The sequence below is a fragment of the Cynocephalus volans genome, chromosome 3 (assembly GCF_027409185.1).
Source record: "Cynocephalus volans isolate mCynVol1 chromosome 3, mCynVol1.pri, whole genome shotgun sequence".
In the NCBI taxonomy this organism is placed as follows: domain Eukaryota; kingdom Metazoa; phylum Chordata; class Mammalia; order Dermoptera; family Cynocephalidae; genus Cynocephalus; species Cynocephalus volans.
Window position 1 is genome coordinate 186,840,768 of NC_084462.1, and position 21,190 is coordinate 186,861,957.

Sequence of the window (21,190 nt, forward strand, 5' to 3'; positions counted from 1 at the left end):
ATCAGTCCTGTGTCACCTTCTAGGGTTCTTGCTGCTTTCCCCAGACCAATGTTGTGGAGATTTTCCTCTGTGTTTTACTCTAATAGTGCCATAGTTTCAGGACTGAAATTTAATTATTATTCCACTTTGAGTTGATTTTTGTGTAAGGGTGCAATTTCATTCTTTTGCATGTGGATATCCAATTTTCCCAACAAAATTTTGGAAGACATTTTGCTCTTCTCATTATGTGTTCTTGCCACCTTTGTTAAAAATCAGTTGAACATAAATGGTGGGTTTTATTTCTAGGCTCTCTGGTTTGTATGTCTGTATGTCTGTGTGTATGTCATCACCATACTGTTTTGATTATTTTAGCTTTATAATAGATTCTGATCCATGATTAACTCAGAGTTATCTCTGGGATGCAAAGACGGTTCAAAAGAAGCAAGTAAATAAATATGATAAATGCCATTACAGAATGAAGGGGAAAAACCTATAATCATCTCAACAGAGGCAGAAAAAGGATTTGACATCCTTCGATATCTTTTTAATAACAAAAATTTCAACAAATTAGTGATAGACATATTATCCTTCGCTATATTAACGGTGATATAGGACAATCCCACAGCTAATGACATGCTTAACAGTGAAAGTCTGCCTTTGTTAAACATGATCAGAATAAGAACTTCTCTCACCACTTCCTTTCAACATAGAACTGGAAGTCTAGCCAGAACATTGAGGTAATAAAAATAAATAAATGGCATCCACTTATGAAAGGATAATAAAAACTGTATGTTTGCTGATAACATGATCTCATATATAAAAACCCTAAAGACTCTGCCTGTTAACTGTGAGAACCAACACACATTTAGTAATATTGCATCCTAAAAAATCAGCACATAGAAAGCAGTAGTGTTTCTATACACTAACAATAAACTATCTAAAAATAAATCAGTAAAACAATTCTATTTACAATAGCATCAGAAAAAATAATTAAATTCCTGGGAATAAATGTAACCAAATTGCTTAAAGATTTGAATATTGAAAACTCTAAAGCATTGATAAAAACTTGTAAGTAAAGGGCAGACACAAAAGTGCAGATCAAGGAAGCTACAGAGCACCTAACAGGATGAATCAAAGCAAAAGAAATGAAGCACAAACACGCACATGCACACACGCACATATGTACACGTACACACACATGCACACACGCACATATGTACACGTACACACACATGCACACACGCACATATGTACACGCACACACACATGCACACACGCACATATGTACACGTACACACACATGCACACACGCACATATGTACACGTACACGCACAAGCACACACGCACATATGTACACGCACACACACATGCACACACGCACATATGTACACGTACACACACATGCACACACGCACATATGTACACGCACACACACATGCACACACACACACATACACACCCATGACCAAGATGTTAAGTGTTATAACTTAAATCCTCAGAACATACCTAACGTGGTCAGGCTAAGAAACGCTTACACATAAAAGAATAAAGGTAAGAATTACAGAGGATTTCTCGTAAGAATCAAAGCCAACAAAAATTGAGAGATTTGAAATGTTTAAAGTTTTGGAAGCTTCAACCAACACCACCTGGGACTCTCAATTCAGCTAAATGATCCTCCAAGAGTGACAGAGACCAACAACTCCTCGTATCCACCTTCCATCCAGAAAGGAATAAATATTTGATATATATTGAATAGCACAGCAACTATAGCCAATAAGAATAGATTATATATTTCAAAATAGCAAAGAGTGAATTTCAAATGTCTCACCACGAAAATAAAATGAGGTGATAAATACGTTGATTACTTTGACCTAATTATTCCACATTATATACGTTTATCAGAGCACCACATAGTTCCCCACAAATGAATACAAATATGATGTGTCATTTAAGAAAACATTTTTAATAACAAATGTGAAGGAGAAATAGCCTCTCTCAGACCACACAGTGGTGAAGGATCAAGGCGTCCCTCAGAATCACGAACGAGGTGAGCACAGCTGCCAGCACAGCTCCTATTGGACACCTTCAATGTGACAAGTGGATGTAAACAAGCAACAATCACGAGGACACACACACGCAGTCCTTGACCTTCGGGTGCGACATAAGGGGTCTGGTTTCAGGTCTTGCACATAAGAAGCTTGGACGTCATCGCTCCCATCCAGACAACAAGAAAATCACTGAACAGTCAGAAAATCAGTGACTCTTCTTAAATACCTAAAAGAAGTGACGTTACAGGGTTCACTACTGTCCCCAAATTGAAGATGCAATCAGGAAGACACAGAGGGTCACAGCTGGTCTGATCAGAAACTCATGAGCAGAAACCTGTGTGTGGTCCAGGATGGGGGAAGATACACCAGAGCTGTAGGTGAAGGATTGCTGGAGACTCAGGGTGGGGAAATCTGAGAGTTGGGTCCGTCCCAGGGGGACGGTCTTAGAGATCCCAACCTTTTAAACTCCACCTCAGCGGTGCGATGAGGTTCTCAATGAAAATACCATAAAAGAACCCTCATGCTCCCTGCAGAGAAAGGGGGAAGGAGCCATTCTGAGATTCAGCAGAGCAGGACGCTCTTCAGAAGGTCACCTCAGGAGAAACTAATTTAGCTGATCCCAAGAGGGGATTACTTCTTCAGAGCATAATTGACCACAGAGAAGAGAAACACCCAACTCTGTCCCCTTCCCTGAGAGCCTTCCAGTCTCGCCTAAGAGCCTCATGAAGGGAGAAGCGCCTGTGAACGTCACAGCCAGGACACGGCTCACTAAAGGACAGAGCTCGTCATAGGACTGTGCAGTGCTTCCCTACCACCCACACTACCCACACCTTACACACAACGTTGTGATCTGACAAGTTGTGACCCTCTGTGTCCTCCTGACTGCATCTTCAATTCGGGGGACAGGAGTTCACCCTGTGAACTCACTTCTTTTACAGATATAAGAAGAGTTACTGATTTTCTGCGTACTAACAGGGAAAAACTAAAACACCACATGCACCTTAGACACTATTTAAGAAGTCTCTGAAAACCTAGTCCACAGAGGAGACACAAACAAGGACACCAGGGGACATTTTATCCAGTCCATAGCTTGCCTTGTCATCCTCTTTTCAGTGACTTTTGCAGAGACAGACTTTCTAATTAATAGCTCCAGCCTGTCAATGTTTCTTCCCTGCGTTGTGCTGTTGTCTCACCTCCATTGCATGTGGTATTTTCTCTTTTTATGAAACATTCGTAAGCCGTAGGTGCCTGCTCAGCACCACGTGAGGTCCCTACCTTCAATGATCAGCCTCATTACTGGGCCCCTCATCTGCACCTGCACAGGAGACTTGGTAAGAATTGAGCAGGGACCTTGACTCAGGGAGCTGAGTGTCTAGGGACAGATCTAGTGAGAATTTAAACAGTGGTAGACAGAGGATGGTATTAGGGCAAGTGTCCGTGATGTCTGAGGGACAGCAGAGAGTGGGCAGGGAGCAGGGCTCTGTCCAGCTGCTTCTCAATATCCACAGGGAATCGCCCCAGGGAACCTGAGATACACAACTTAGGACACAGTTCCCAGGGCTGCTTTGAGAGGCCCCACCCAGAATGCAGCCCAGCAGGGCCCTGGTGGGAATTTCTCTCTGTGCTTGTCACCCTGAAACCTCCACAGAGAAGTGTAAGAGCTGTGTCTGGCCCCCAGGCAGCTGCTTCTCCATCCGGGACACTGGAGGATGGACAGAGAGAGGGACACATACTGAACAAATGTGTCCACAGTGTGAATGAGTATCCAGAGGATAGACTGCCCCAGGCAGGACACGGACCCCATGGACAGAGTTCCTGAGGGATGATCATAACCATGTGGCAGCACGTGTGCTTGACTGAGGAAAAAGACCACTTAGGGACACTGTGCGCCTGGACTGAGCTAACCTTTAGGGAAAAATATTGTTGATCACGTGAAGATAAGAAAAGAATCTTTACAATGATTTGTGTGTCAGGAAAGAGAACAGGTCATGTTCACACCTGAGAAATAAAAGGTCCCAGTGAGTGGAAACATCTTATCTACAAATGAGGGAAGTTACTTCAGTCTGTGTTGCCTGCAGTGAGAACATGGGAATTAGAGTCACAAACAACAAAGCAGGAAATGACCCTGAGGGACATCTGGGAGTCAGCAGAGCAGAGGAAACCTCAGATCCCAGGAGGAACCCCCCTCTCTGCACCTGCTCCATGGGGCACAGGAGCTGGGTGGGCCTTGAGCGCTCCCTGCAGCCCAGACCACTCCTGTATCCTGCAGGGAGGTTTGTGTCTGGGCTCATGCTGACTTCCTGTCACTGTGTCTCTCGCACAGTAATAGACGCCCGTGTCCTCATCGGTCACAGAGCTCAGCTGCAGGAAGAACTGGTTCTTGGACGTGTCTCTGGTGATGGAGGTGCGGCTCTTGACGGACGGGTTATAACCTGTACCACCACTATAACTGATGTATCCCATCCACTCAAGGCTCTTCCCCGTGGGCTGGCGGATCCAGTGCCAGTAGTAATAACTGGTTGTGATGGAGAATTCAGAGACTGTGCACGTGAGGGAGAGGGTCTGCGAGGGCTTCACCAGTCCTGGGCCCGACTCCTGCAGCTGCACCTCGGACAGGACACCTGGAGACAAGGAGAATCAATCACTGTCAGTCACATGCAGTCACAACCATATCGTAGACCCATGTGTGACATATGAGACACTCACCTTGGAGAGCTGTCACCAGGCAAAGGAGAAGACCCCACAGTCTCATCTTCTGTTAGATCTCAACTCTGCCTTCCCCAGACACCTGAGCCCTGTCTGAGGACAGACCTGTGAGCTTCCACCACCCATGAGTCCACATTTACCCTGGAGCTTGAAGGAAAATTTGCATGTGGGAGAGCTCTGTCCTTATAAGCGGTAAGGAACTGAGGTGGGACTTCTGCATTTTTGATGGGCCTATATTCTATTATTTTCTGAAAATTACATGACATATAATTATCAGATGTGAAAGAACACTCCATAATATGGCCCCAGATTTCTTAGCCCAGATCTACCTTCCTTCTACCTTCTCTTGTGCCTTGTCTTGGGCCCAGCCCAGCTTTTCCCACAAACTCAAGCTCTGGGTCGTGCTTTTACAGTTCTGATCACAGCACAACCCCTGCTTTCTTTCCGTGCACCCTCTCCTGTCATGTGGTTCTCATCACATCTGAGAGCTTGTTACATTGTTACATGGTTGCTGTTCCATGAGTTCCAGGCCTGCCTTGTGCTCCGTCCACCATGTGATACAAGACACAGCACATGGGAACCCACAGGGACTCTGCGAACTACAGCATCCTGTACATGACTGAGGAAACTGATTCTCACTGTTTGGAAAAGATAAATGGACTCTTTTAAATGCGCCTTAACAAGGTAAATCCTGTGCTTCTAATGTGTTCGAATTTTCAACAGAAATTCAGTTCTCACCCTTATTATTTTAAACATTGATGTAATTCTTTCATTTAGTCCTACAATCACATCAGATATCCCCGCTTGTGAAAATATCAATCACAATGGTTAACATGCAAGCAGTAATAATATCCCTAATATGAAAGTTTAAAAACACACTTCCCTTTGATGTCGCTGCATTGGGGCCCATGACAGCCACTCCATGACTCTGGTCACTGCCCTCTGAGATGCCGCCCACCACAGAGAAAGAGGCCAGGGGCTGTGCTGGATGCTGTGCTGTGTCTACTCCTGTGAGCCCCCTCTATGTCCCAAGAGCAGGCCCATGTCATGGAGGGACAGCCCTTGAAGGCTCCTGAGTGGATTATAAGTCAGGAGCTGCTGATGGACATTTCGGGGCTGATTCTTCAGTTCTTGTTAACTCATGAATTTTGCTGAGATTTTACCAAAATGGTCAAAGACCTGAAAAAAGACAAAGGAAAACAAACACACTGAAATGACAAAGCAAGTATCAGACCCAGGATAAGATGTGACATAGGTTTTGGAATTATCAGAGAGGAGATTTAAAATAACTAGGTGTATGTGCAACTCTGTTTCGGTTTGTTTCTAAACCTTCAGCTGACTCTGCAGAGTCCCAGCTGCCCATGTCGATTTACCCAGGATAATTTATCAGTACGTTCTGCCTAGTGTAGCAAACGCTCCAGCATCTCAGTGCAATAAAGTTTCAAGAACAAATACCTACTGTTTGCTCATTTCTACTCTAATGTGTCCAGGAGGGAAGTTGCGGTGAGAAGAGGTGTCTGATTCATAACGTCACTCAGGAACCCAGACTCCCACTGGTTTGAGACCCAGAACCTACAGCTTGTGGACTGATGCTTAATAGAAGACAGAAGGAGAGGGAATGATGAATTTCAGGTGGACTATTTTTTAACTGTTGTAAATACACTTACCATGAGCTCTTCTCTGTTAACACATTGTAAGTGCACAATGCAGTATTGTTAACTGTGGGTGCAGTGTTGTAGAGCAGATCCCCAGAGCTTGTTCATCCTGTGCAACTGAAGCTTTGTACCTGTTGAACTTTAATTTAATTATCCAGGCTGTGACTGTGTATCTGTGTACCTTTCCTTTGGTTTGATTAATCATATGGTCCTGACTTACATCAAAAGATCAAAAATGTATGTTTTCTGTCATCTCTGCATGCAAGAGGACAACAGGTTTTGGGGGGAATTGGAGGGTAACACACTAACCATGTGTCACCTGAGTCTCTCTCTCTCCCCCCTACACACACACACACACACACACACACACACTCGCGCGTCCGCCCGCAAACATTCACCAGGGGTGTTTTTGGAAAATCTAACTTGAACAATGCCTCTGATTGATGCTGAGCAATTCCTTGTAACATACACAAATGTGAAACTTCACAGCCCTGTTCTGACATATGTCACTGTGTAGTGGAACAATCTCCCAAGGTACAGATTCAGCAGGTCAGCCCTGTGTGTTGTGGAGAGTGAATCGTCGCTGTTCCTTGTATAATAATTATCCTGCTAGCCTCATTTGCATGTTGCATATTAACTTGCATTAGGAGTGTTTGTGTTTTGTGGATGGATCTATTTTTTATTTATTTAAAGAAAAAATAATATTAAAATTCATTAAGCAGGACTCTCACACCAATAAAAGGATAAAATATATTCAAAAAAATGTCTTATATAGATTGTCAGAAAAGGGAGAAAAAATACTAGCAGAGAGAATTTTATTATGCTTTAAATGAAACAATGTTAAACACAATGACTATGCAAATAATAACCATAATGAGCAGTATTGATATGTTTAATGAATCAGTAAGCAAACCTAAACAACAGCAAAAAATAAATTATGAAACAGCAATGGCATTGGAGACCAACAGAGAGGTGAGTTGAGATTTTATCTCATGGATTTAGGGATTATAGGGATCAAAATTCTGAGCATCACTAGACTTGGATAGGACACAGATTTGTACGTTATTCTCTTCTGAAACACAAATATAGAAGAAAGAGAGAGAGAGAGACAAAGAGAGGGAAAGAGAAAACTATCACGGTGAAAAAAGGAAAAATGTTCAAGAATCAGACCTACAAGGCAAGGAAGAAAGGGGGTCATGGATTGAGAATAACCTTAGAGATCAGAAAGCAACACACCCCACAACGTCAAAATGTGCACGTAACTGTGTTAAATTTCTGTGCCATGAAAAGGAATGACGTTCCATCATTCACAGCAACATGGATGACCTTGGTGAAAATAATGTTGAGTGAAATAAGCCAAGCAAAGGGGAAAAAATGCCACATGTTCTCCATCATAAGTGAGAGGTAAGAGAGAACGAAGGAAGGAAAGAAAAGCCACAGGGGTGCATTGGTCTTGCAGAGGGACAGAGCAGACCTCGGGTTGTGGAATGGGGTGGAGACAAGACAGAGGGGGAAGGACATAAGGGATTAATTGTGCGGGGGACATGAGGAATAATCACAATTCGTAGAATAGGCATGGTAATAGTACTGATCTGGCCACCACATTTTGGGCACAAGTGCCGACGGTAAGCTTTGTACCCTGTGAATATTCATAACCAATAAAATAAAATAGAAAATAAAAAAAATATTGAATAAAAGAAGTAAAAGGCAAAATGAGAGCTTTTATTGCAAAAAGTGCATGCTTGCGGCAATATCTGCAGTGCAAGTTTGTATGTATTTTAAGGTAAGATGTTTGGGAATGCATGACCTGAAATCAGCAATGAAAATATTGTCAGAGAAAAGCTGACATAAAAACACGGATGTTATGACGAGGCTTTATTGAAGTTCAATTATGTCTGAAGATAATGACCTAAACTGCATGGCTGTGGTACTTGATAACAAATCAATCACCATGTTACACTTTTTCAGGGTCTTCCCATCAGACTTTCTAACATGGGATAATTCAATTCAATTTCAAATGTAACAGGGTCATGAGGAAACTAGTAAAAGGTTAAAAATACTCAGCAACACTTTTAATTTCCTCTTTAATTACAAAAGTGAGATTGACACTGGTTGATTTTTTATTTGTATGTTATGTTGTCAGCCCTTGGAAGTTCACATTCCACTTGCCTGGTAAATTTAGAGCATGACTGTGTTTAAAGGAAAGGCACAAATGATTGTTTAAAAATGTTTCCGCTAATACTGACCCTCAATTGAAAGGATAAATGTACCCTGCTGTCCTGTGTCCAGGTTCATAAGTAGAAAACTCAGCTCATTTGCTTATGTAATTTGTTAATTTTTCCCTAAAAGTGTTTTCAGTGCAAAGTTCCTATCTCCATCGTGCTTCAGGTCTGTTCCCAAATTTTCAGGCTCAGAGATATTTGTATGTGTCCTCTGATCACTGAGGACATCAAGGATGATGGTTTTGACCAGAATACTCAGCCCGTTCCCTCTCTGTTGTCTGATTCCTGCCACCCATGGGACTGTCCACCTCAGTGCTCTGCAGCTTCTGAGGCCATCTGGACGTCATCTGACACCAGGTGTGTGTGTTGTGAGAGGTGTCCTGGGGTCAGCAGATGCTCTGTCCTTACAGAAAAAGTGTTCTCAAGAAAGCTGCTTGATGGCTACAGACAATTTTAAGTAAATATTAGATAAATGTTTCTTTTAATCACAGATAAGTGAGAACATGTGGTATTTCTCTTTCTGTGCCTGACTCATTTCATGAAGCTAAAAATAAATAAATAAATACACAATTAATCTGTGGGGAGGAGAAGAAACAACAATAACAATTCCTTGTGAAGTTGTTACAACAAGTGAACAGATATGAGGTTGTTGGGAGGGGGTGAGGCAGGGGGAAGGGAGGTTTTGGTAATATGCCATAATAATCAACTACATTGCATATTGATAAAATAAAACAAAATTCAAAAAAATGTTTCTATGAATCAGCTCTACTTGATATAGACAAATTGGTTACTATGTTAAATCAGCACTGGTGGTGAATCTTTTCAAAGAGAGCTAATATTGCTTTGGTCATACGTAACTAGTCAACAAGATAATCCTGGGAATTTCTGAAGGTGGAACATGGCCATGAGACAAATCTCAAGGGCTCTGGACATCTGCAGGGGGATTTTCTTCAACTTCCTTCCATTCTTCAGAGGATTCAGAGGTGTTTTATTTACCACCTGCCTCTTTTCTCTATGTCTTGATATAATCCATTGGCAAAACGTTACAGCTGTTTCAGTTGATAAAAAGCTGCTTTATTTTGTGTTTCCAACCTGTGATATGAAAAAAATTACATAAAGTGAGCTTGTCAAAATTCTAAACACAAGAGCACACACATATGAAACTCAGTCATGACTAGGAATTTTTTATTGAGGATGTACGTAATTACACATAAATTACATAAATATATTCAAGGTGAACCATGGCATGAGTCTCTAGTGATTATATAAGACAAAAAATGGGCAGCCTCATTGGTGCCTTTTTATTGTTCCCATTAGGGACTTCTGTCCCTGTGGACACATGACACAGTTCTACTCATGGACGCAGGAGAGATGGTCTGCTGGGGCTTTCCTGATTCTCCAGAAGGGCATTTCAGAAGAATGACCCCCTTTCTTGTATAAAACAAGATATCACCATATCTGTGTGTGACTGGAAAGTCATTCATGTCCACACTTGATAAGAGCGAACTGTGTCATGAAGCGAAATTGTGAAGCTTATTAGTGTCTAACATTGAGAAAACTAATTAACTGGATACATGAACTGTTGAAATACCTAAGTCTGGATCCATTCTCATATGTTCTTCTTGTTTCACTACCTTGTGATTTGTGTCATTGTTTAGTCAGTTCCAGTCACCTCTGTTTACTTTCTGCTGAAACAGAGCACATAATCATCTAGAGATGTTAAGATTAAAAGGAAAATGAATAACTGACTTGAAAAATAACCTGAGTTCGAGGTGAGGTACAAATTACTTTGTTGTTAGTAATACAGGTAGAAGTTGTGAATAAATGCTTTGTGCTCAAAATAGTTTTATCATATTTATGGCAATTCTGCACATTTCTTAGATTTATTAGAGACTCACATTGAGAACCTTGAAATAACTTTTTTGGGTTTATTAATTATGCCATTATAACACAACTGGTTATTTTATTAAGCAGGAATTGCTATTCCAATGTTATCTTTACATTAGACTAAGATCCTCTGCCTTATGTAAAATAACTCCAGATGAGAGAAATTATTTCACTTATTACAGCTCATAAATTAGCCAAAACAGGAATAAGCACACGTGATTTTGGAGAAGTGCACGTCTGTGAACTCTTTGCAAACAAAGGGGATTCTCACATCATCCGGTAAAAATCATTAAAATAGACAAGCTCAGGAACTTTCAGAGCCGCTCCTATATCCCAATTACTTGGCTGTCCGGATGCTCTCAGGACACACACACAACTCTGTTCACCTCAGTAGAACTCAGCTCATTTGCATATTCATGAGGTGGAGTATTTTATAGTTCAATAACTAGCTCGGCCTCAGAGGAGGAGACCGATGGCACATGGGCCACGCCACAGTGAGAGGCTGCGGGTCCAGGTCCTAATCCACCTTGAGGACATGCATCTCCTGCCTCACCCCTGAGCTCAGAGCAGGCAGAGCTCCCCTCTCTGAGGAACAAGACCCCCCAGGACACTCTTCTCACTGTGAACCCACATCTGAGTATTATGGAGACCACCTCGATCATTTATGAGCCTGTCAGTGTCGCTATTGCTGAGCTGTTGCACTGACCCCATGCTGGCCTCACCAGGCACCAGAGCAGCCTCTGTAACTCAGAGAGAGTGACCATGAGTGTCCAGCAGGACTCATGGGTGGCTGTGAGATCTATCGGGCACTTCTGAGTTTGTTTCCCTGCACCTGTCTGGGTGACCTATGATCCCAGGCTGTTCAGTAGAAAGACCCCTGATTCTCAGAATAACCATGGACTGTGTGATCCAGGGCTGGGTCCCTGATTATATTGACAAGAAGTTGAATGGGGCACTTCATAAACAAATATTTTCCAAAATATTGCTTGAAAATTCTGTTTTGAATTAATCTGAATCTCATCCCCAACTCCTCATAATAAAATGTACACGGTATTTACATAGTTACCATTCATGCACATTGTTCCTCATAATAAAATGTACACGGTATTTACATAGTTACCATTCATGCACATTGTTCCTCATAATAAAATGTACACGGTATTTACATAGTTCCCATTCATGCACATTGGTCCTCATAATAAAATGTACACGGTATTTACATAGTTACCATTCATGCACATTGTTCCTCATAATAAAATGTACACGGTATTTACATAGTTACCATTCATGCACATTGTTCCTCATAATAAAATGTACACGGTATTTACATAGTTACCATTCATGCACATTGTTCCTCATAATAAAATGTACACGGTATTTACATAGTTCCCATTCATGCACATTGGTCCTCATAATAAAATGTACACGGTATTTACATAGTTACCATTCATGCACATTGTTCCTCATAATAAAATGTACACAGTATTTACATAGTTACCATTCATGCACATTGTTCCTCATAATAAAATGTACACAGTATTTACATAGTTACCATTCATGCACATTGGTCCTCATATCACTAATCTATTTATGATCAACTCAGGTTCATTCATCTGCCACCATCTCTGAATCACCACTTTCCTGTCAAACACTCAGGCCAGGTAACATCACTAGGCCTGAAATCTGAATGCCCTGTTACTGCGATCAGTGTGTAACCCAAAATTCTGCACCATTTGAATTAATGAAGGCACCCCTGTACTCCAGAATTTTACTAGTGAGACACCTACGAGAACTAAAAATTCCTTCTAAATATTGCTCTCCTTGCATTATCGTTTCAGCTGAATGCTCCCAGTAAAATAAAATATTATAGGAACATCTGCACTGCTTTAAATATTTGCATTTATGTCAGTATGTTTGAAAGATCAAGTTCCAGGCCTTGACAGGAAGCCTCTCCCCAGCCCCCTCTGCACCTGCTGGAGCCTGTGCTGGGCATGTCCTGAGCACCCCCTGCAGCCGAGTGCTGGCCCTACAGGGGAGGCTCCTGCCTGGGCTCAGGGTGTGTTATCCTCGCAGCATCTCTACTCCAGCATTAAGGGTCTGTGCCACAGCTTCAGAGTATTCTTTCAGGAACACCATATGCTTTTGTCAGCATTTCTTAAGATAGTGAATTAGTCTCACTAAACCCAAATGCTCTGTAGAGAAAAAACAAGTGAATGTTTTATAACACTACCTGGGAGCCTGTTCCCTGGAGCTGGCAGATGCAGTGACATAGCTGACACTCACGGTGAGTCCAGAAATTCTTGGGGGTGTGGGAGAGTCTCTTATCTCCTCCAGAATTATCTTGCAGAAGGTCATAGCAGTGAACACCTGAGTCTAAAGAATTATGGGGCTCAGAGCCCACTCCACAGCTAATAATGCAAGTAAATGCACACACTCACACACACACACACACACACACACACACACACACACACACACACACGGGCTAGTGTTAATGGTAATGAGCAGGAAATATGTACTTCTTGTCTGTATTTTACATGTAGGTAGTGCCGCTACACTGACCCTGGGCCTAGGATTGTGACTCGCTTTGTCAAACAGAAGAAAAGTAAACACAATGCCAGTGTAGACTTGGGAAGTGCACACATTGTGGGATTTCCTGCTCTCCCATCACACAGGAACTCTTTAGATGCCTGTGAGATGGGGTCAGGGTCTCCCTGAGGAGGGCCAGACATACAAAGCCATGCCCAGTCAGTGCAACCACACTGAGCCCCCTGACATGATCAAGTGGGATTCTTCCAAAGGATGCAAGGTTGGTTCAATATACTCAATTAATAAACATGATTCATTACTTCAAAAATTTAAAAAATATCAAGAACAAGAATCATGGTCATCTCAAGGGACATAGAATAAGCATTTGATAAAATACGCAATCCCTTCATGATAAAGACTCTTCACAAATTAGGTATAACAGGAAAAAATAAAAATAAATAAAAACTAGTAAAAGCCAAACATGACAAACCTACCAAAAACATCATCCCGAATAGAGAAAAAACAAAAGTTTTTGTTTGTTTGTTTGTTTGTTTTTCTTTAAGAGCAGGGAGAAGACAAGGATGGCCACTGTCACCTCTCCTATATAACATAGTATCGGAAGAGCTGGCCAGAGCATTCAGAGAGGACTAAGAAGTAAAGGGAAACCTAATTGGCCAAAACAAGTCGAATTGTTTCCTTTTGCAGATGACATGATCTTATATAAAGAAAAACCTAAAGAATCTAGTAAAGAACTCTTAGAAGTGACAAGCAAATTCCATAAATTAGTCTGAAACACAATCAATATATGTAAAATACAGTAGTGTTTTAATACACCAAGAACAAACTATCAGAAAAGAGATTGAAAAAGCAATCCCATTTACAATACTCACCCCAAAATAAAATACCTAGAAATATATTTAACCAAGGAAGTGAAAGATCTCTACAACGAGAACTACAAAACAATGCTGAAAGAAATTAAATAGGACACCAAAAGACGGAACGCCATGTCATTTACATGGTTTGGAAGTGTTAAGGTGAAAATGTCCATACCACCCAAAGGTATATACAGTTTCAATGCAATTGCATTCTTCAGAGAAATAGAAAAAACAATCCTCACATTCATATGGAATAACAAAAGACATCAAATAGAATCAAAAGGAAAAACAAACAAATGGGATTATATCATACTAAAATCTTCTGCATTGCAATGGGAACATTCAACAGAATGAAAAGATGACTTACAGATACGGAAAAAATTACAAAATATTCATCCGACAAGGACTAATATCCAGAATATACAAGGAATTCAAACAACTTCACAGTAAAATACATATGTACATATATATGTAAAGTATATATGTGCATACATACTTTAAAAATTGACAAAGGTGCTGAAAATGCATTTGTCAAAAAAGACATACAAATGGCCAACAGTCATGAAAAAATGCTCAACATTACTAAGCATCAGGGAAATGCAAATGAAAACCACATTGTGACATCACCTCACTCCAGTTAGACTGGCTAAAATCAAAAAGACACAGAATAACAAACGCTGGTGAGGATGCAGACAAATGGGAACACTTCTAGACTTCCCGTGGAACTGTTAGTTAGTTCAGCTGTTATGGAAAACAGAACGGCCATTTCTCAAACAATGAGAAGTTACAGTGGGGTTGTTTGAGATCCTTACACATTCTGGATATAAATCCCTTGCCAGGTGTATATTTTGTAAGTACTTTCTCCCATTCTGTAGGTTGTCTTTCTGCTCTGTTGATTGTTTCCATTGCTGAGCAGAAGTATTTTTATTTTCACATAGTCCCATTTGTTTAATTTTCTTTTGTGGCTTCGTTCTTTTAATGTACTGGATTACATTTATTCATTGCGTGTGTTGAACGATCTTTGCATCCAGCATTAAAGTGAACTTGATCTTGCTGAATAATATTTGCAATAAATTTAATCTTTGTAAATATGTTAAGACTATTTTAGTGGCCTAACATATTATCTGTCCTGAATAATTTTTCATGTGGGCTTCAGAAGAATGTGCGCTCTGCCCCTGTTGGATGGAATGTCTGTTCACTGTTTTTAGGTCCATTTGGTCTTAGATGTAGTTCAAGTCTGATGTTTCTTTATTGAACTTCTGATTGAATGATCTGTTTTTGAAAGTAGGGCATTCCAAACCCACTGTGACGATTGCTGTATATTTCCCTCCAGGTCTATTAATATTTATTACATATTTATGTCTGCATACACTCTCTATGTATGTACTTATATACACATACGTATTTGAGTTGTTAAATGTTCTTGATGAATGAACTGCTTTATTATTATGAATAGCTTTTTAATCTCTATTTACAATTTCAGACTTAAACTCTATTTGGTCTTAAATAAGTGTAGCTGCCCCTCCTATCTTTCAGATTCTCCTTCCTTACATCTCCTTTATTCTTTTCACTGTGAATATTTTGCGTGCTATTCTGATAATCTATGTCTTTGACTGAAGCGTTAAATCTATTTACATTCAATGTATATATTGATAGGTGAGGACTTACTATAGCCTTTTTCACTTATTTATTTTTCGGATTTCTCTGATGATCCTGTGATTCTGTCTTTCTCTCCTGCGGTCTTCCTTTCTGACTTGATGATATGCAGCATCAGTATGCTTTGATTCCTTTCTGCTTCACTTTCGTGTGTCCCTATAGCTTCTTGCTTTGTGGTTAGCATGAGGTTCATACACAACATGCAGTAGTTATCAAAGTTCCTTTGGTTGCAATAACAACTTACTTTTCATTGAGAAGAACTCAGCAATTAACTCCCCTCAGACACATTTTATGTTTTTGATGTCCCAATAGATATTTTACCTCGTGCATTCCTTAGCACATTATATCTCCATAAAATACAGTTTTTTTTTTTTTCAGAATGTGTGCTCTTTTGCACGATGGAAAAGTTGAGAAATCTTAAGTTGAATCATCATAAGTCAGAGACTGTGCATCTTTCCACATGCTGCTAGACTGCACATTTTCTGTGAGAAATATACAGAAAAATTACTATTTATTTAAATCTAATTTAAATTCACATTGCATTAGCATCTCTGAAATAAGAAGTTCACACTTGCCACTGTACTTTTTCATTGTTATATATGACATTGTTAAAATTTTAAATGTGTTAGTTAATTTAGTTAACATTGTATCAGACATTCAAGGTCACCGATGCCCTTATCATGAAACTAACATGCAGGTAAGAGCCACCGTGCACTGAAGAAGAATTTAAAAGGGCTGTTTCTTTGTGTTGAATTTTATGAATTTTTCATATATCTTGTGTAAAGAGTTATAGCCTTGTGCGTGTGCGTGCGTGTGTGTGTGTGTGTGTGTGTGTGTGTGTGAGAGAGAGAGAGAGAGAGAGAGAGACTGGCTATTACAGGGACCCAACCATGTGACATTTGTGTTATAAGGCTACACTCTAACCAAATCAGCTCAGTGGCAGCCCCTGGATTCAGTTATAATACACATTCTCCACCTTTCCCTACATTCTTACAAAGAATGAACGTTTCATTTGAATTTAGGGTACATTAATTTCCTCTAACAGCACTCACTGTTGTGGATTGCTCTCTCAGCCCTTCTTCATATCTAATCCACATCATTGGCAATCATAGTTATTTGACTGCATGTATGTCACCTGGTCATTGGGGACATTGGTTATATACATTTTGGTTGTGCAATTGATACATTTTGATATACACATACATTGTAAAATGATACACCAATGTGAGTACCAAAGTATCTATCACTTCATACACTTATCACTTGTATGTGTATCTCGAGAACAGTTCACATATACCCTCTTAGAAGTTATCAAGTATAAAATACACCAGTAGTAACTAATGTCACAAGGGTGTACATCAGATCTCCAGAAGTCATTCATCCTGTTAAATAAAAGCTTTGTGACCTTTTCCAGTATCTCTCTATTCCTACAACTCCAGTTCTCTGAAAACCACCGTTCTGCCCTGTGAATTTCACTGCATATATGGGGTCTGCTCATTGGGGACATTGCTTACATTAAGGGTCACAAGCCTGTTTGGTCCATTACCTAATCACTGCGTGACACTAGCGTCTCTTGGTCTTGTCCACCAGGTGCTGTGAAGCTGGTGGATCCATCTGGACATGCTCTGCCATAAATTGTGTGACTTGTTATAGGTGGCCTGGCACCACCAGCCACATGTGCCCCTCACAAGATGCAGGCCTGTCCTGCACTAGTGCCTGAATTGCCTGGTTATGTGTCTGAAAGTCACAAGGGCTCACTTTCATAGGTAAGGAAGGTTCAGCTGACGCACCTGTCACCTGTTCAGGCCTCCGTAGATAGATGAACACACGATATACGCATTAGGGGACTGAGTGGGGTTGAATTCATCGATGGACAAACCTTTATTCAAATCCACAAGGGGCAGAGTTGTGCGTATCTGAGGTAAGGGGATCATGTATGAACAAACGGTGTTTGTCAGAGGTCAAAGAATGTGAGCTTAGAACACACAGCCAATGGGCCTTTTTTTTTTTTTTTTTTTTTTTTCAGTTAAATTATTTCCAGTCAAGAATGATGAGAATCTTCCGGAAGATCTGCTTGTCATGAATGAAACATGAGTCATAGAAATTCGGTGAAGGAAAAGACCTTAGTGACTGCTCAAATCTCATTTTCAAAAAACATCGTCAGTTTCTCCGTCGTTAACCAAGAGAGGATGTGAGGAGTTCAAAACACAAAGAAAAAGACATGAAGTGTCTCAGGAGACACCTCCGACCTTGGAGAGGACACGAAACCGTTGATGTCTTTAGGAAACACCTCAGTGTCCTCTGCACCTGCCACTGGCACGAGGCCCCTGAGCTCAGTGTGTCCTGCGCGCCCCCTGGTGGTCCCGTGTGTCCCTGCAGTAGGTTCTTGTCTGGGCTCCCACTGATGTCCCCTCACTGTGTCTCTCGCACAGTAATACGTGGCCGTGTCCTCAGTTCTCGCATTTTCAGTTTGCAGATACAGTGTGTTCTTGGCGTTTTCCCTGGAGATGGTGAATCGGCCCTTCACGGAGTCAGCGTAGTATGTGCTACCACCACTCCCGCTAATGGCTGAGACCCACTCCAGCCCCTTCCCTGGAGCCTGGCGGACCCAGCTCATGCCATAGTCATCAAAGGTGAATCCAGAGGCGACACAGGTGAGACTCAGAGACCCTCCAGGCTTCACCAAGCCTCCCCCGGACTCCACCAGCTGCACCTCACACTGGACACCTGCAAACACAGAGACACCCTGGTCAAAAAACTCTCACACGAATCCACTATTTCTCCCACCCATAACCACACACATTCCCAATGTCTGTATTTCGCCTTAATATGACCTTTTAATACAGCAAGAAGGAAAACGCAGCTCAGTCCAAACTCCATGGTGACTCGTCTGTGTTCAGTCCTGATCACCGAGTTGGAGCACCTGGGGATCTGGGGCTGGTTCTTGTCTCCCAGAGCTGCAGGGTCAGGGCTGGGCTGCTTTACATCAGCAGAGGGAGGCCCTATTTGCATGTCCTCCTGCTACATAGCAGGCTCTGTGGTGGGAGCCTATGAAGAGGGCCGAGTCCAGAGCAGATGTGAGGGCTCCAGGGCAGTTTGGTGGCAATAACTATATTTGTGACAATATGTTTTTTATTATACGATTATAACTTGATAGATACTTATAATTCATCTACATTGTTTTTGCACAGAAACACAAAGTATTTGAGGCACTTATGAATACTAATTCTTTATATAGATGTACAGTTATAAACAAAATCATCAAAAGATTATACAGTTAACCAAGTGCTCATCTTTGGGCAGAGGGAGCGTCAGTTTCTGGGTCTGTGCTCCACACCATGGATCCAACCCCAGCACAGAGCTGGGCCTGCCTAGTGACATTTGCCTAGTTAGGTTCTCCTTCCTGTAATCACACTTTGTGATTTTGGTGTGTTCTGCCTTTTATTCACATTATACTTAGAGAACCAGAGTTCATGCAGCTGCAACTTAAAGGATCTCTGAAATTATATGTTCCAGTATTTCCTTATCTCTCTCTATTGACATCTGCTTTTATTTGTAACCATCATAAGAAGCTATAATAGACAGAACAAACTGCACCTATTCAAAGTGTGCACTTGATGAGTGCTGACATACATGTGCACCTGCACAGTCACCACCACAATGGAAATAGTGCACAAATATTTCATCCCAAAGCATTTCCTGCTGTTCTTCTGATTTCTCTTCCCACTGCTTCCTTCCTCTCTCCGTATGTCCAGGCAGCTCGTGAACTTCTTTATGTTACTTCACAGTATTTTTTTCTCATCTTCAATTGAAGTAAATGTAATATACAGTCAGTGCTTGGGATTCCTTGCTATACTTCATTCTGATCTTTTTTTCAAAATGTGTGACTTAAGCACTCATGACTTTTAATACGGTGTAGTATCCCGATGTATGAAAATGCTTCTTTTATTCAGTTTACCTGCTAATGGGAATTTGGATCATGCTCAGATTCTGGATATTATAAAGTAAGCTGCTGTTAGAATACAAATGTAGAGATGGAGTAAAAGAGTTTTTTCTTATTGTTTCAAGAAACACAATAACACTAGCAAGCCCATTGGATAAGTGGCAAATTAGTGCATTTTCTTAAAGAAATCAAAGAGTGAAGTGAACAAGACAAACAGCAAACCTGAAATCTGGACAGAGTAGTTTTCAGGAAAAACAGGACCAAACCTTAGCTCACCTGGGTCGGACATCACTAGATGGCAAACACACTAGAGTAAAGATGAAACTAGAAATAGTTCATGAATTTCCAAATGTCCAGTGTGCTAAAGCATCAGAGTGTGAATCTGCCGGGATGCACACATCTGCAGGGATCCTAACTTCTTTCTGGCTTCTCCAGGGTTGGGGAGAATCACTCAGCTCCCGCCTCCTGGGGTGGTGCTCAAGGGGGAGAGGAGGAGCCCCCTGCCTAGTGCTCCAGCACCTCCTCCAGCTCCTCCACACAACAAGTTATCAATGTGCACGGGAGGCAGCAAAGCCAATATTTATGCTTTACATTTTGAGAAACTGCTGAACAGTTTTTCAAAGTGCATATAAATTTTATGTTCTCACCAGCATTTTATGAACAAACTGATTTCTCCACATCCTCATCAATAGCTCTTATTATTCCTCATTTTTATCATATTCATACAACGTGGCACAAAACAGAAACCTAAAACATAAAAGAACCTGAATACTGAACACTGCATATTATTAATTCCACCGATGAAAATTATCCAGAATAGGCATGCGTGGAGAGAGAAATTAGGTTAGTTGTCACTGGACCAGGATAAACAGGAGAAAGGGAGGACTGGAACGTGACACTGAAGATATGTGTTCATTTTGGGATATTCAAATAATCTAAAATTAAATTCTGGTGGTGTTTCCACAAATTTTGCTAATTATTTTGTGAGTAACATTTACTGAAGTCTTCTAAACTGTACACTTTTATAGGTAGATTTTATCATAAGTAAAATATATTTCAATAATTTATAAAAAAATCTATCATTAACTTTCATCAATTAATACAGTTCTACAATTTTTTACAGTTTATAACCCATATGAAACATACTTTTGTGAAACAAACAACAAACATTGTGATGTCAGTAATTTAAAGGATATGAGAGCATTGTCTATTTTCTCTTTTGTTCTCTGTGCTTTCTGGCTCATGTCCATAGAGTCTGCGCACACACCTAGTTCCTGAATTGTTTCACCTATATTTTGCCTTAGTAATTTTTCAGTTTCAGGTCTTATACTTAAGTCTTTAATCCACTTTGAGTTGAATTTGTATACGGTGTGAGGTAAATACCTAGTGTCATCCTTCTGCTTATGGACATCCAGTTTTCCCTGCATCACTTGCTGAGAGGAAGTCTTGTCCCCAATGTAGATTTTTGTTGCCTTTGTCCCATATCAGATGGCTGTGAGCCTGAGGGGTGAGTTCTGTATTCTCAATTCTGCTCCACTGGTCTGAGTGTCTATAGTCAGTACTAATAGTTTCTATAGTCAGTAATAATATATTTCAAAATAGCAAGGAGAGTAAGTTTCAAATGTCTTCCCCCCAAAATTCTAAGTTGATGCGATGGATATATTGACCAGCTTGACCTGGAAAATCTAC

At 40.8% G+C, this 21,190-nt stretch overlaps 2 gene segments (V, D, J or C); both read right to left on the reverse strand.

The window, feature by feature from the left end:
* Window positions 1-4,191: 4,191 nt before the first annotated feature.
* On the reverse strand, window positions 4,192-4,780 carry LOC134372891 (Ig heavy chain V region 1B43-like). The segment is given in 2 exon segments: window positions 4,192-4,649; window positions 4,735-4,780. Coding segments are annotated over 2 exon segments (504 nt in total).
* A 12,978-nt stretch (window positions 4,781-17,758) lies between these two features.
* On the reverse strand, window positions 17,759-18,477 carry LOC134372892 (immunoglobulin heavy variable 3-23-like). The segment is given in 2 exon segments: window positions 17,759-18,285; window positions 18,393-18,477. Coding segments are annotated over 2 exon segments (573 nt in total).
* Window positions 18,478-21,190: the final 2,713 nt, after the last annotated feature.